This window comes from Corylus avellana, chromosome 1, assembly GCF_965113065.1.
Source record: "Corylus avellana chromosome 1, dhCorAvel1.hap1.2, whole genome shotgun sequence".
Taxonomy (NCBI): domain Eukaryota; kingdom Viridiplantae; phylum Streptophyta; class Magnoliopsida; order Fagales; family Betulaceae; genus Corylus; species Corylus avellana.
This window is the reverse complement of record NC_142490.1, coordinates 10,864,554-10,881,323: the sequence shown is the minus strand read 5'-3', so window position 1 is coordinate 10,881,323 and position 16,770 is coordinate 10,864,554. Positions and strand designations below refer to the sequence as shown.

The following is a 16,770-nucleotide window of genomic DNA, read 5'->3' as shown; positions in this document are numbered from 1 at the left end:
TAGTGAGAGTATCACCAATGACTAAGAATGTGATGAATTGACGAGAGAGAGAAACCTCTACTTGAAAAAGGCTTCTATCTTTCCTTTTTTGTTTGGAGGTGGGGGAATGGATTGAGATGGTACCTTTTAGGACAAGTATCAGATGCAAAGCAGAATATACTCTGCTCTGCAAATGAAAGAGAGAAATCTGGAAGATAAGGATGCAAACGACGTTGTGTCGCACGACGTCGTTTGAGTAAAAATTGCTATTATTCAATCTTTACCATCCATTTTATTAGCCGGATCCATCAATGGTCTAAACCATGCCAATTAACATGGGCCATGGTGGCACCAACCAATCTGTTCCCAAGTTTATGTAATCTCACCATTGTCTTAATGCATTAGAAGCTTTTCTAGGGCTTTCAAGTAGCATGTGGCATGTGGCATGTGGCCTAGGAAAATGATTTAAAAGCGTTGATAAGACTAGTTAGCCTTCATGCCTCCACTCATTTAATAAGGAATTGGTTCCTACCGCTCTTTGTTTCATGGTAGAATACAGAATTCTGGTTCTGTCATGCACCCAGAAATTTTTAAGGGGAGCCTCAGATGGTGCAAACCATTTGCTTCTCACATCACAACGCTCATATACATGTGGATTCTGGAGAACTTTCAATATCTGTATCAATCAAAAGTACGGTCCATATCCCATGCCAGAAATCTAGCTAGACACCTGCAACTACAAGGTATGCATATATTGTAAATGCCCACCAACCTTTTCTTTTTTTCTTTTCTTCTTTTTGAAACAAAGGGCTCCCAATCTTTGTTAATTACAGTGATGGGGGAAAGGAAGGGAGATCATCTACCCACAAACAGTTTTCAGTGAACAATCAAAACAAGAATCCTCAGTTGCAGCATTGAAACAAGCAAGATTGACTTGTGTATGCAATTGAACTTACTGAATTACTTGAAGAAAGTGAAATGAAAAGGAAAAATGGACAAGTAATTCGCATTTACTGTATTTCAATCACATCTTTTTTTATCAAATCCACAGCTACTAGTATTTTTCAACACTCAAAAATGAAGAAAAAAAAATACACTTTCTACTCATTCTTCCAAGCATGCAAAATCAGTGAGAAACCAAGACCTCGTGACTGGGAATCGCTCATATGCTGAGAGCAAGACCAAGTTAATACGGAGGGATCGAAAATAGAGTGATTGCCCTGCAACTTGTCAGCTGAGAGACATGTTTGGAACATGAAAACTGCATTGCCCATAGCATTGCCAAAGAGCCAATTATGGACATCCCAAAACACTAGAACCGGAAGGCCATCAACAGAAATGGTGTGGTTTCCACGGAACTTCCACTTGAGCCTCTTCACCTGCATGACTGTCTTGCTGTCAATCCGGATCACAAGACAAGGGTCATGAAGCCCAACAGTGTCGCACTCAATCGATACATCGTGCATCTGCCCCTTATCACAAAATTGAGCCTTTGCGCCATAAAACTTCTTCCCAAAAATGTGCTCCCTCTTGGCAACAAAGGTGGCATTAATGGAATGAACATGAACAGGAACAGGGTCGGTGTCAATCTTCTTGTATGCCTCTTTTTTCAAATCCCCAAGAAGTAGAACCATTTCTTGGTTAAACACAACAGCTAAATAAAATCCCTCAAACGGCTCCGGCCCAGCACCAAACTTGGCGTTAGTTAAGTCCCAGAAAATCTCAATTTTACTAGAATCTACCTCCAAATTCTTAGACCCTTTTCTCTTAGAGAACAGCCATGGCTTTATATCAACCTTACAGAGGCATTGATTGGACAAATCATCAATCCCAACACTAAGGCCTTGACCCATCAAGTTCTTGGTCCATGTAATAGTAATCAAGCAAGATCGACCTCGCAATTTACACTGATACAAACAGGTAACCACATTTTGAGCAGCTTTGGCTGCACTCGAAGACGATGAATCAGCAACTTGGACCCCATTTTCACCAAAACAAGAAGGAAAGTCCCTCATGGTACCAAAACCAAACACTTAACAGACTCTCTTTCCGATTTCTCTATAATGTTAAAAAAGCAACAAAAAAAAAACAAGAGAATGTCGACAGTGTAAAACGGATACAAGAGAAGGGTCTTCTACCTCAAATCACTGAAGGTGAATTCAAGCACCCATCACCCAAATGCTTCAAGATCAGCTTCTCAGCACATCAACTTGATCTGGGTGTCTCGTTTTTGTAGCCCGCACTTGACTATGAGCAAGAGAGACAGAGAAGACTCAGATTTGCTTCACTGGCAAAGTCCCTGCCAAGTCCAAGATGACTCAAAAGAAAAATAGGCTTAGAAATAATAAAGAAAGAAGAGGAAGAATGGGTAATGAAGAGAGAGAGAGAGACAGCAGCTTGCTAAGTCACATGGTGGGGAAATACGAAGAAACGGCAATTACTGGGTATTTGCTGGATTTGGCTCTGCTCTTTTATGATGCTACGTTACATAGACAAAAGAAAAAAGCTCTAAATCTTTCTCTCCCACACCAATAAATAAATAAAATATAATATTCTTTCTTTTTATTATTCTTGTCCATAATTAAAAGAATAATGATGGGCCTTCCTTTAACTGACACAACACATGCATGAGAGCTGAAAAATCCAAAGCTTAAAAGCCTAAAACGCCAACTTTTGAAACCTCCCACACTGTGGAATTTTACTTTTGCATAATTAATGTCACCTTTGCCAAGTAAGACAAATATTACGATAATGGTCAAAAAAACAAAGAAAGATTTCAGCAAGGAAAGCAGGGCAAATTCTCTAGTGTTTTTGGGTATTATTCTACAGACTACAGAGATAGATTTGAAGCTTTCCTTGTCTACCATCAATTGCACTTATTGGACTGTTTCTACTAGTGCCAAATGCACAATTATGATCAAATAGTATTACTATTCTAAAACATTATGGAGTTGTCTTTGGAGAGAGATCGGTCCCTTATTTCAAGGGTAAAATTATCATTTCACTTAAAAAAAAAAAGAAAAAAAAAACAATTTTACCTTTATGAAATAATGGACCCGCGACTACCGTTTATTTGTTTATAGAAGGATCTCCAATAATTTTTACAATTATATTTTTTTTGTGAAAAAAAAAAAAAAAAAAAATGGTTGGGATGAAATTACCTATCCGGTCCATTGCCAAAAAGGGCCTTTAAAAAATAAAAAGAATTTTTTATTTTTTTATTTTTAAATGGGTTAAAAAGGTAAGGAGAGGTTTCAAGTGTCATGCTTTAAATTAAGGATAAACTGAAAAAGCATTGAGGACTATGAGAATTAGCCATTCCTCTCTATTAATAGCGGCAGTCATCCTTGACCAACAACTTCTGCCTGCCAAATACCTACATCATTAAAAGTAACTTGTCTCAAGTGCTAAATAGAGTCCAAGAAAATAAAGAGGAATTTAAAAAGGGGTACCCAAGAGGGACCAATTAAGTAGCTATACCCATTGGTAATGTTAATACTTGATGAAGGGCATTAGAAACCCTAAAAAAATGGCACTAATTTGAGTGGAAGCTTATGAGTTATTTGATAAAATTTTGGGAAAATTTTACAAAACTCTGATGAACTTTTTACCCGTTTTGAAATTATCTTCATAATGTTTAAAAATTCTTAATTTAGGGTATCAAAATTTCAATTTTTTGCAATAGCTCCTGTCCGTTAGAATATTTTGTTTAATCTAGTCAAAATTTTCAAAATAACCATATTTTTTATTTTTAAAAAATGGTTTAAAAAAAATGCAAAGATTCAGGCGTAAGTATTTTTGCAAATTTATTTAAATCCTGACCACTGTCTAAATCTTTGTAATTTTTTTATAATAAAAAATATGTGTTTTTTAAGAATTTTTACCAGATTTAACGGAAAACACTAATTAACGGAGAGAGGACATTGCAAAAAATTGAAAATTCAATACCCTAAATTAAGAGTTTTTAAACATTGATAGAGTAATGCCAAAAGCGTGAAAGTTTAGAAGGAATTTGTGAAGTTTTCCTTAAAACATTTTAGAAGGCGGTTAAAAGACATTTTCAAACGAGGCCATTTTTATTTATTTTATTATTGTTTTTAAGGATAATGAAACGTGGCCTATAATCAATACTCTGAGGCATGGTTAAGATCCTCTCCATTTCAAATAAACTAGAAAATATTCAATTAGTTATAGTGAACTAGTATTTCTGTCCCCTAAAAAAATGAAAAGACAAAAATATTCCTCCACTATAACTAACTGAATATTCTTCAGTTCAAATGAGAGGATCATATTCCTTATTTTTACAGGTAAAAATTTCTTATAAACTGGGTCGTAGGACTCTTATGAGTTACGACCCAACCTCCAAAAAACTGACATATATTTCTTAACTTAAAGTGAATTACATATGTTTTTTAATAACATAATTTTCTCACATGTTTAAAGGATATATGCCATTTTTTAGAAATTGAATTGTAGGAGCACATATTGTAAGAAATTTATATTATGTTAAAAATGTATATAAGAATCAAAGCCCCTTCAGAATTTTTTTTTTATAAGGTGTTTTAACCGTGTTTGGTTGTTTGGCCCCTAACAAACAAAATTTTGGCCATGCAGCACAGTCAAAATAGTAAATAAAAAATAGTTTGTTTCATTCTTTCAAGTTAATCTTATAATTTAATTTTTTGTATTTATGTTTACCGTAATTGGGCCTTAATTAAAAGCACTTACTAAGTTTTTTGTCATGATATTATTTTTTTACCATAATTGAGGCCTTAATTAAAGACAATTGACTAACTTTTTATCATAATTGAGGCTCTAATTTTTTTTTTTTTTTTATAAAAAGGAAACTTAATTATACTATAGTTATTTGGAGCCTTATTTTTATTTGGAGCCTTAGGTGATTGCCTAATTAATTTGCCTAAGCATTGTGCCGGCACTGGTCACTCACTCTTGTGTCTCTTTAAGGATGATACGGCTCTTAAAATCACCATTGACCTTGTAATTAATCAATATTGGTCCATTTTTCTTCTTTCCTTTATTTGAATGGAAAAACAAAAATGATCAATATTGAATTTTGATCAAATTGTGATTTTAAAAGTCATCTCATTTTTTAGAGACACAAAAGTGACATAAGAGAGACTTATGGAATTACTCGGCTAAGACCAAAGGACGTAATTGTTGTGTGACTTGTGAGTAGAAAAATACATAACACTATTTGGCCGTGACAATGAGATCTTGCAAATAAAAAAGACAAAAAAATATATACATGACACAAGAAATATACATGATGCTTTCGCTAACCACATAATGTAAAGAAAGAAATAGATGAAATTGGATATATGGTGTGAAGTGGATTGTTCGCTTTTCAACCAAATGGTTCAGGGAGGTATACTTACGGTCTGTTTGGGACTACATTTGAAGGATTTAAAAATGTCTTTAACACTCAAAAAGTTTGTTTGAAAGAAAAAAAAGTACCCATTTGGTAAAAAAATTAAAAGTCCTTTTAAGGGTTCAAAAAGCTTAAAAATGGTCAAAACGCATTTTTGGCGAAAGCTTAAAAATGAACTTTTTGCCCGAAAGCTCTTTTTGTCTTAAAAGCTTTGTTTATCAAACACAATCTCAAACAGGCTATTAATTTACGTTTTCATTCTATATGCTTCCTATGGCCTGTTTGTGTGTACGTTTAACATTTAAAAGGTCTGTTTAAAGAAAAAAATATTCATTTGGTAAAAAAAATTGAAAGCGCTTTAAAAGGTCAAAAAAACTTTAAAATAGCCAAAACATCAAATGCAATTCCAAACATACTCTTAGTTTATAGCCTTATTTTATTGTATAAGGCTCTGAACCCCTTGTCTTTATAAACCTTGTCTTTTCAAAGAAATTTGATATATAGTTTCGTACAAATTTAGAAAATTAAAATTTTTTTTTTTTTAAAAAAAAAAAATAGTTAGGCAAACGGCTAATATACGTAAGAGTTAAAACCGTAGAAAGGTTCAAGACAACGCTGCAAAACTTTCTGCTATGCAATTGAAGCTTCGAAAAAACATAAAAATAAAAATAAAAAATAAAATTTTAGAATTTAAAATTATTATTATTATTTTTTTTTTCAAAAAAAAATACCTAATCCAGAGAGGTTTAACACATGGTAATCAATTTTCTTTCTTTCAAAAGCTCCATTTCCGGTTCGAATGTGTTGGAGCTACATTGCTCTAATATATACCAGCTTTTTTGAGGCCCATTTTGTTTTGTTTTTCTTTTTTCTTTTTTCTTAAAGGGCATACATGTCGCCTTCCGATTAGGTATAACGTGACAGCACCATTAAAAATTTAACAGAATATAAAGATAAGGATCTATTTTTATAGCAATTCTAACCCTAGAAAAAAAAAATATTAATAAAATTTTTAAGTAGTTTGAAAAAAAAAAAAAAAAAAGTAGTGAGGACCATGAAACATATTTTCCAAATGATTTTGACATTTTAGGGTTTTGATTCGGTCCCCAAAAAGAAGCCCTATCTGAGCATCACAGTCTACAATAAATAGTTTTACCAATTCCTTAAGAAAGGGGAGATTGGGAGCCCTACCTGGCCATACCAATTAATTGAACTCACACTAAGGATATGGATGCCCCAACCGTCTCCAATTATGACGGATCACTTTCTTTAATTCACCATTCAACCTCAACCTCAATCCAACAGGATCTTTTCTACTTCAAATGAATTAGAGAATATCATAATTTAACCTGAACAAATAAACATTTTTTTTTTTTTTTTGAAACGTACAAATAAACCTTTCTTTTAAGTTTTAACATTAATAACACAATCACTTTTTATCAAAATATGTACAACTCGAAAATTTCGAAAAATGGCTCTTTTCATTTCAAATAAAATGAAATTTTTGATTTGCTTGACCCGTCAACTTAATAAGGGTAAACCCTAACCTGCACGGCCATGTTTAGCTAAACAGGTCATGCCCTTAAACTCGAACACAACCCATGAGCAACCCTACACGACTTGCTTGTTTAATAAATGGGTCACAAGAAAGTAGACCCATTTAGACTCGAATGCAACATGTTTTAACACACACACACACACACACACACACACACACACACACATATATATATATATATATATATATAGATTGTTCAACCAGGTCAAACTGTTTATGACCCGAACCCTAACATTATAATTTTGTGTCGGGTTTGCAGGTCGTATCAAAAATTGTCAGTCCTACATACATCTCTACTTGATTGGCATGCTCCATCTACCATTAATTAAATAAGGAAACAAAAATATCAATAATGAATAGAGCATACCAACTTAACGAAAGTAAATGTTAGAATACAACAAAGCGTTTCTCATTAAATATAGACAGCCATGAGAGTGAGAAGGTTGAATGTGAAATTTTCACACCATATAGGAAACATGCATTAAACATGGTGATGGGCCACCAAGAATTGGTGTAACAATTAAAGGAAGTTAGAGCCATAATTTGTAAAGATGAAGTGATAATAGTAATCTAATTAGGTAGGTGCATATAGGGGGGCTCGCATACCCTCCAAGTAGGACAAAACAAAATATGGGCCACCAATGGCAACCAAAGCGTAATATCCACAAAGAAGTTGTGCCAAAAATCTGTCCAACTTACTAAATAACAAAGTACACACAACAATTTCTGCACTCCATCAACTCTCTCCAATGCCCAACAAGGATTTAGTGTTTTTTATTTTATTTTATTGTTTTCAAAGTAAAGACAAAGAAAGCACATCTTAACATAACTAATTGTATTACTATATTTGTTCTTAAAAAAAAAAAAAAACTAGTATTAACTCAGGGGTTCTACACCACTAAACATGGAAATATAACGGTTACTTAATTACTACAATTCTAATCTTCTGATGTTTTATAAGTAATTAGATATCATAGGGGCTTTGGGAAAGTGAGAGTTGGATTATGTGAAGACTAATTCATGTTTATTTATTAAGCTCATATTATACCGGCTGACATGATATGTTTTAAGTGATTAGCATAAAAAGTCACTTAAAACACGCTACGAATATAATGAGATACATGATCAGCGGGAAGTATGAAAATTAGGTGTTTAAGGATGCCCAAAATCAAATACAAAATAAATATTTGCAAAAAAAAAAAAAAAAAATCAACTTGCCTCAAATACATCTCTGTATCTCGATCTCTAGAGCTGAGTGTGATGATAAAGGGTGAAACAAGGGAAGCAACTTTATGAGCCTTTGTCTCGCTGGTTTGTCCCCTCAATGAACAGCTATTATGCCTTCTCATTTCTTTGAACCACTGCAATGATTTCGTAAACCGATTTTGCTGGTGAAAGGTTGATTTTCAAGCTTCCATTTTTCCACCCTTTTTTTCAACGTAACACACACGTCTTTTTATTCGTGCAGTAATTCTAAATACTCATTTTAATTTTATTTTAATACAATTGTACTAATTTGACTGTATTTATCACCGTTAAAACTAGTAGCTCATATTCTCTTAGGCAAATATAAAGAGTAATACATAAATATTAGCCAGTTGGCCAGTAGTCGGCGTGGTACGGTACGAAGTATTTTGGGATTTTTTAAACTACGTCCGTACAATTAGGGTTTTTTTATAAGTATGTTATGTTATAATCATAAATCATTAATAGTGAAATATAGTCGCACTCTCCTGTGGACATAGACACCTTATCAAACCACGTAAATATGTATCTCAATTTTCTCACTTTTTCGATTTTATATTATTCATCATTCTTGTACACAGTAATAACAATTAGCATTTATTTATTTATTTATTTTTTAATAAAAACCGATCCAAAAACTGATGAGCACTAACATATCAGCCCGGTAATAAGAGATCAAGATGATAAGATATTAAGGATGTAGCATGACTCCGTCTTGCAACCCTACCTTGCCCCATGTGCTGAAAGCTCCAATTCGTGTAGGGTATATGGTCCACATCTATGCCCATGCTACCATCAACATGCACGATGCAGGTCAACTCGGATTTATTTTTTAAGGCACCAACTTTCACCAAAATTACTAATCAAGCATTCCACTCTTAACACCAATATTTATTCCTAATTATGAATTCTATCAAGTTTACGCTTCCCTGAAGATGATATTGAGCCATAATTAACCAGCTTTACAGTCACAAAAGCCCACTCAACTTTCAAAACCATAATATTTTCTGAATCAACCAGAAAATTTCTACCAATAATTCAAATACAATAGTAAACAAAAGGAAAAATTTTATGTTATTGACAAGGGCATTTAAGTCAATTTCACAGTCTATCTTAGAAAAGAGAAATTAATTGGACATCAGTACTATTATCACTAGTGTGCTACGTGGGCTTGTTCATGCCATATATATATGTCCATACTCTAATAACTCTTCATACAGATCCTGCTCTAACTATAAAAAAAAAAATCACTACCATATATATTATAACACAACCATAGGTTTTGATACCAGTTATTAAGAAGATTAACGCTTCGAAAAGTCTACCAATGAAATCATAATATAACATATTAAAACACTACTCAATCTAAAAGCTTAATAACTCACATTTATGATATTTTTTCAATTATAAACTTTAATATTTTTTTTACTCACATTTATGATCATTATCTTGGCCTTCGGGTCGATGAGGAAGAGTTTCGGCATGAGAGTCTTTCCCGCTCTCAAGGTCGAGGAATAATTGCTATCCATGCATTTGGTTGAGTCTGTCTGTCACAGATCTAGTATTAAATCTTATTTTAGTTATGGGTTAGCGGATTGGTTTCGAATCTTGTACTAAACATGGTAATCTTATAGCTTTATGCTATGATTGCTTTAGAGCTTTGCTCTGTGACGTAAGAGCTTTATGCTCGTGGTATTATTGAATGAAATGTTATGTTTTTTCTATAAAAAATAAAACTATATAACAATATTTCACCAATGTCATGATAGTAAGAAAACATCATTATTATATAGGTAGTGTCGGTTCTCTCATAAATTCATAATGGTTGGGTTGAATGCTGGCTACACAATTATGACATTTTTAACAGCATCAAATAATCACGGGAATGACCACCTTAATATAAAATAAATGTCAACAAATTCCAGGTGAATGCATGACAATATGCATGCACACGGAAGCTAGCTAGCTCATATCATTTTCATCCATTTTCAGTTGAGTTGGCATTGTTATATTAATTTATCGTTGATTTTTTTTTTTTTAATTAAAGGTAAATGCAACACGCCAACTCAATTAAAAATATTGAAAAAAAATGCTAAAAATATATTAAATAACATTTATTTCGAACATATGATAAATGATATTTCTCCAAGTATATAAGTGATTTTGTTTTTTCAAGTAGGCCAGCTGTACAACCAGGTAGAACTGAAGGTGATTATCTCCTCTCCATTAATTTGGCCATCAACAAATGTTGCATTTTTCCAGATTGGCCATGTGCTCCTGTTATAGTTGATTGTCGTCATCAGCTCTCCTTCTTCATAACTTAGTCCGCTTCTAAGGTCTTTAGATATGTCAGTTCTCAAACGCACATAGTTGTAAAATAGGCCCCTTCCTACTTAATGTTGGAAAGTATTTTCGACAATTTTTCTTCTCTCTTTCTCTTTCTTTAGAATCCAGAATGGCAAAGACTTATTCGTGAAAAAAAAAAAAAGAAGTGTTGGGGGGGCTAAAGAGACCCCAGCCCACGGCCCCACACACACAACTTCACCATAAGGTCACCGCCCCAAATCTTGTTTCCATCAAGTATGAAATATATAAATCTTGTTTCCATCGAGTATGAAATATATATATATATATATATATATATTTTCTTTCGTCTCTCATCGATAACAATTGACTATGACAGGAATTACGTCAAAAACATTTACCACTTTCAAATTATCACTCTTTTAAAAAAAATATATAAATTATCATTATTTTGGTAGTTTCAAATTATTATTTGGCTTGTTCAAACTATTATTTCGATATGAATTACATTATTCGTTAGTATTTGGTGCTAAAAGGGATGAAAATGTCGCACATGTGCCACACGTGCATTTTATTTTACACAAACTTATTCAAAATCTCTTTAAAAATTATTAAAAATTTGAAAACAACAAACACAAAGCATTAAGCGGTAGTCGAACCACCCCTCAACCATCATGAATGATTAAGAGGTGGACAAATGACACACATAGCCTCTGTGTTTATGCGTGTCGATTAAACTTTAACATACAACTCTTTTAAACTACCGTTAATATTTAGTGTTAAAATGGGTGAAAATGCCACACGTGCATTGTTTTTACATGAACTTTTCAAAATCTTTTAAAAATTATTAAAAAAACAACAACAACAACATTAAGGGGATGGTCAAACCATCTCTCAACCATCATGAAGAGATAGTTAAACCACCTCCTTGACTGGTTGGGAGGCGGACCAGCGACTCGGTTTAGCATTCCTCTTTTATTTCAAAACATGCTAACAACCGGGTTGAGGAGAACTGGAGAACCCAAGAAATTTTGGTACAACGGATTTCGGATGCATCACTCATAGCTTGTTGGAGGCTGAATAAGCCAAATGCAAGAGCTAGCCACTAGTCTTACACTCTCACTCAAACAATGCATTGCTTGAGGCTTTACACAGACAGATCTCTTAATCCCGTTTAAGGTCTCTTTTTTTTTTGGCATATATTCTTCGCTCTGCCCTTCTCATGCATGAATTTATCACATTTCACATTCATAAGACACATCCAGTCCCGAAGGGGCGAGCCCCTCCCCTTATCCATCAAACTCGATGTTCATTTCACTTACTTCATCATCACATAGTTGTAAGAGCCAAGAAACCCTATATTTGTTCACACTGGTATCAAATCGTATCCCCAAAAGAAATGTACAAAGAAATTGATAATGAGCACAAAAATCTCTCTCTAGAGTTCCCAACATCCATTAACAGCATCCCCATACCTGGGCTGGCAATGGATTTCAGGAGCAACTTCATGGAACGTGCGGAGTCAGCCTGATGTTGAATATACACCAGGCCGGATTTACATACAGACGGGGCCACCCCCAACTTTTGAAATTTTGTTATTAAATATGCTTTAAAATGTGAATTTGGGCCCAAAACTTTTAGTTTGGCCCTGGGCCCATTAAAAAAGCAGTTCAAAGTTTAGTCCTAAACCATAAAAAAACATTTTAAGTTTAATACACTTTCCATTTTAAGCAGTTCAACTTTCATTGCACAGAGATGTTCAATAGTCACGACTGTTTTCTGGCTCTGGCGAAATATGGCAATGGTCGGCGGAGAAGCTTAGTTGTTATACCGGAAGGCCGATAAGGTTACGGTTGGAGAAGTTTTCTTGAGATGCAAAAGGTCTCAACTATTTTCGAATCGTCCTTCAGCGCTAGGCGTAGAGGTTTGTATGCTCGTAAGTTTCATTCATGATGACTTTCAATCGTTCAGTATGGTGATCCTTTTTCAGTGAGAGGGAGAAAGGCTTCGGCAGTGGTAGGTTGCATTCGAAGGCTCTGCTAGGATGGAGGCAGTCTCCAACAACTGCTTCAACGCTCAGGAGTAAGATCGGTAGTTCAATCGGTACGGAGCCAAGGGGACAGGGTGTTATTGGAAAATATACTGAAGTATGTCACAAGAATGACGAGACTTCTTTTTTTCAATTGGTAATTGAGATATCATTAAAACAAGAATGAAGAGGTATAAACATATAATCAGACATAAAATCTAAACATCTAAGATCAAAGCCACATGCCATTATATAGTCATTATTTTGTATTCTGAGGATCAACTAGAATCCACAATCAGTTCCACTCTTTTCAAAATATGCTGTCTTCAATAATTTCTATCAAGGAATTACACAAGAATTAACATTCAAAACTGGTGGAAAAGAAAGACATGGAAGACTGGGAGTCAATTTAGACAAGCTTATACCTGATGGATGCTGCAGAGATGATTTCGTCACCCCTCTCAAGTATTGCAGTTAAAAAAAACACTATAATTTAGACGAGTAAAATTTGACCTGAAAAAGGAAATGTTAAAATTTAATAAAAGACAAACAGGGCATAAGTTATTGAATTCCAATTATCAGATACAACACAAGCAAAACAAGGATACAGGTTGCCATGGCACATGTCACAATTAGTTTTGATCAAAACAAGACACAAGGATGTGGAAGCTAACATCCTTAAAGAAACTGCCAACATGGAAAAAACAAGAAAAACAAAATATAAGGATGTGACAGCTACCACATCATCAAAAGAAACAAATCCACTCATCTTTCACCCAGTAAACTGTCAATACTGCAACTGCATGATTGTTACGCTAAAATTTAATTACAGTAGCAATAGCTTTATTGAGAGGTTCACCTTTTCATTTAATTAAAAGAAATTTTTCTGTCATACAAACTAAAGCAAGAAAAACTAAAGGAGTAAAAGAAATGGAAAATTACTAATAATGTCTGATTAAGCTTTTCCCATGATAAAACATAATTAAGTAGTCTATGAAATTGTTTGACCCATGTCAACAAAAAAAAAACACACACACACACACACCCAACAAGTCACCCAGAAATATAGCATATAGTCAAAACACAACCTGTCTTCAACAGGACTTCTTAAAAACATAACTCTGAAAAAGAGATCTCAGATCAACACCCCCCGCCCACCCCCCTAACCCCCCCCCCCCCCCCCCCCCCCCCGCCACAAAACAAACAAAAAATATTTATGGGCAGTCTGTCTCTACAATCAATCAACTCCCAGCTTATATGTCATTTTTTGAAGGTATCAATTCTGAATTCCTGTTAAATCATGACTTTCCAGGATCAGAATGCATGAGAACAACAGGCGTCTTGGCCTACAGCCTCATGCTAAGTTACAGTAGCGGTGAATTACAACCAAAGGGGAGCACAACATGGGTTCAAATCTTAGTGCTCTAGAAAAATGCTTATCAAGAAGTATGGATGAGAGAGGTTTGCAGTTCCTAACTTCCAAACACTACCGGTGCTGCTCAGAAATGCGAGATCTTACTCTTGACTTATTTGTTCAGAATTGCTTCTCTCCAATCGTCGCAAAGTGGCAAACATCAAAATCTTGAAGTCATATTTATTTCAAAAACAAGGAGTTTAACAGTCTTAATTGACAAAAAGAACCCCACAAACAAACAAAAATCATAATAAAATAAAAACTGAAGCCTGTCATCGATGTAAAAAGTGGCTTAGAAACACAATACACGCACAAGTGTGCTTACCCACAATTATAGAGAATATTATGGATCAGATTGACTCCACTTCTGTGGTCAACAACAGTTAAAAAGCACTCATCCATTATGAAAAATGCCACAGCTAGCTTAGAATTCCATTCAACCTCTGGAGGAATTTCACTAAGATAAATATCTGATCCAACATCTGACCAAATCTACCTACCAAATGATAATAATTATTAGTATCTGAATCTTATTTCACCTACCAAATCAAATTCCAACAATTGATTCCACAAAAGATTCACAATGGACGGACTAAAATATAGTAATTACTTCATACCTTTAATGCATTGTTTTTGGGATAGCTTTTTATTTTTATTTATAACAAGCACAAGTATTTGGTCCACAAGTAGACAGAGATTCACCCAAAATATATGATTAAAAGTGACATTCAAAGATAATAATTGAACCGAATACCATAAGAAAATATATGAGTACACAAGAGCAAAATGGTAGAGATACCAACCAAATACGTAAAATCAAGCATCAGCAACATCTGATGAGGCCTTTGCACCAAAGGGATCATGAGTAGGACCGACATCCTGCCCTATATGACGCTGCACTAACCGCTGCAAATCAGCCATAACCTTGTGCTCGCGCTTCGCCTTCTCTTCGTAATTAAACATCGCCAATGCCCTCTTATCCTCGGCACTATAAACCTGGTTTTCCTTCCTAATACGAATGGCATTCATCCTCTGGTGCCTACTACCACTCATCACATACCCCAGAGTCTCAAACTTCTGAATCTCGTCCGCAGACAGACCGACCTCACCTCTTCTTGGGATACGCTTCCCTTGCTGCACATACTGCGCAATGGCATCACCTTCTCCGGGCCTAAGCGCCCCACCGTAGCTAATATGCCCTTCGGCTCTTGGCAGCGGCATTGGCCCAACCACCTGTTCGTTATCCAAAGCCGGCGGTGGCTTCTTCTGCGCCTCAATCATTTCCTTAAACCGCAATGCCTCTACATCGATTTCGGCAATCATTTTTGCCTCCTCTGCCTTCGCCTTACTCATTTCTTCAACCTCAGAATCAGAATTCGCGCTCAAAGACCGCTTTTTCTTCGACCTGACTCGATCACTCGCATCAGAATTCTCCTCGATCTCGTCTGGATCGCTGCTATGCCTACTCCTTTTTCTTCTTCTTCTTTTACTACTACTACTTCTCTTGCTCCTCCTACTACTGCGATTACTCCTTTTCCTTGATTTCTTTCTATGCTTTCGATCTTCCTCAGATTCAGTCTCGCTCTCGCTCTCGACCGATTCGTATTTTCTATTTCTACGCTTAGAAATCGAACTTTTCCTCTTCCTTCTCGACCGGGAATCATCGGATTCAGACTCGGTCTCCGATTCTTCAGACTCGGAGTCGGATTTCCTTTTCCGATTACTCTCTTTTTCTTTCTCTTTCTCTTTGAAGCTCGAATCGCTCTTGCCCCCGCTATCTCCACCGTACTTGTCCGAGATCTCCTCGGCTTTCTCCTCCTCCGTCTCCTCCAACTCATCGTTTTCGTCCCTCGGCGGGCTCGGCGTCACGTTCCAAATACAATGCTTCAGTGCCTTCCGCATCTTCTGCCTTTTGAGCCTCCGGTACTCTTCATAGGTCAGGCCCTTTAGTTCCTCGTCGGACTCCGAGTCCGAGCGGGTCCCGTTCCGGTGGTCGCGGTCGAGGTAAGGCCGGCCGAATCGCTTGGGCAACGCGTCGTCCAAGGCTTTGTTGGGCCTAGGGCTTCGTCTAGGGTTTGGGCTTGGGCTTCTGTCGGGAGAGCGGAGCCGGCGGCGCTGGTGGTTATCGTGGCGGTCGTAGACGTCATAGCTGGGGCTGCGCCGGTGACGGATGTAGTCGGAGTCCGGTGTGTACCGGCCGTTGGAACGATGTCGTCTCTCGGGGACTTCGATCGTGGATGCTGGCCTTCCCATTCTAAACGAAGATTTGACGAATAACCAGAGCGGGTCGTTTGTTCTGAAGGCTTGTTTTGGGCTTCTTGGCAGAATTTATTTGAATTGTTTTCCTGGGCCCAATTTATTATTTGTTGGGTCGGAGGCTCAATAGTTTACTATGATCTTATAACTATCTCCTCCAAGGGTGGCTATTTTAGCCACTCAAAATACCACTCAAAATATCGCGCCTAATGAAGCGAAGGTCACTAGTTCGAATCTTTCTCCCCCCTTTTGTGCGGACATCTCAAAAATTTAAAAAAAAAAAAAAAAACCACTTTTTCTATTTTAGTTACTAATTTTTCACAACATACTTCAGCAGAATAATTATTTTAATTCTCAACTCTAATTAAATATTATTTTGTAGTATTATTTTTATCATAGAGAAAGAAAGGGAGTGAGAGAGAAAGGTGAAAGGGATGAGAGATAACTGATTACAAAATTTTGTAGTTGTGAACAGTGAATAGGCTCTTTTGCCTATTTACTATAGCAAAATAGATCAAAAAAGTTAAAGAGCTTGTTCTGTTGGAGACAAAAAAAAATACAAAAATAGTCAAATTTGGCTATTATGATGAATTTAA

The 16,770-nt window shown here is 35.6% G+C and overlaps 2 protein-coding genes across 7 annotated transcripts; both read right to left on the bottom strand.

Annotated features, from left to right (window-relative positions):
* Positions 1-971: 971 nt before the first annotated feature.
* On the bottom strand, positions 972-2,471 carry LOC132171392 (uncharacterized). Its single transcript, XM_059582700.2, has one exon. It carries the CDS (start codon positions 1,992-1,994, stop codon positions 1,080-1,082), a length of 915 nt encoding a protein of 304 aa, XP_059438683.1. The 5' UTR covers positions 1,995-2,471; the 3' UTR covers positions 972-1,079.
* Positions 2,472-11,812: 9,341 nt separating this feature from the next.
* Positions 11,813-16,243, bottom strand: LOC132172845 (Ras-induced vulval development antagonist protein). 6 transcript variants are annotated; one of them, XR_009439199.2, is made up of 4 exons: positions 14,722-16,243; positions 14,244-14,414; positions 12,930-13,017; positions 11,813-11,831 (listed from the first exon to the last, which is right to left on the bottom strand). XR_009439199.2 is itself a non-coding variant. In XM_059584410.2 (2 exons), the coding sequence occupies exon 1, from the start codon at positions 16,169-16,171 to the stop codon at positions 14,735-14,737; it is 1,437 nt and encodes a 478-aa protein (XP_059440393.1). In that variant the 5' UTR covers positions 16,172-16,242; the 3' UTR covers positions 12,689-13,017; positions 14,722-14,734. The 6 variants fall into 6 exon arrangements, 1 of the variants encoding a protein (XP_059440393.1); XR_009439198.2 differs by lacking the exon at positions 11,813-11,831 and adding an exon at positions 12,197-12,539; XR_009439200.2 differs by lacking the exon at positions 11,813-11,831 and adding an exon at positions 12,600-12,617.
* Positions 16,244-16,770: the final 527 nt, after the last annotated feature.

Coding starts and splice junctions, on each gene's coding strand:
- LOC132171392 (XM_059582700.2), bottom strand. CDS start 1,994: ATGAGGGACTTTCCTTCTTGTTTTGGTGAAAATGGGGTCCAAGTTGCT.
- LOC132172845 (XM_059584410.2), bottom strand. CDS start 16,171: ATGGGAAGGCCAGCATCCACGATCGAAGTCCCCGAGAGACGACATCGT.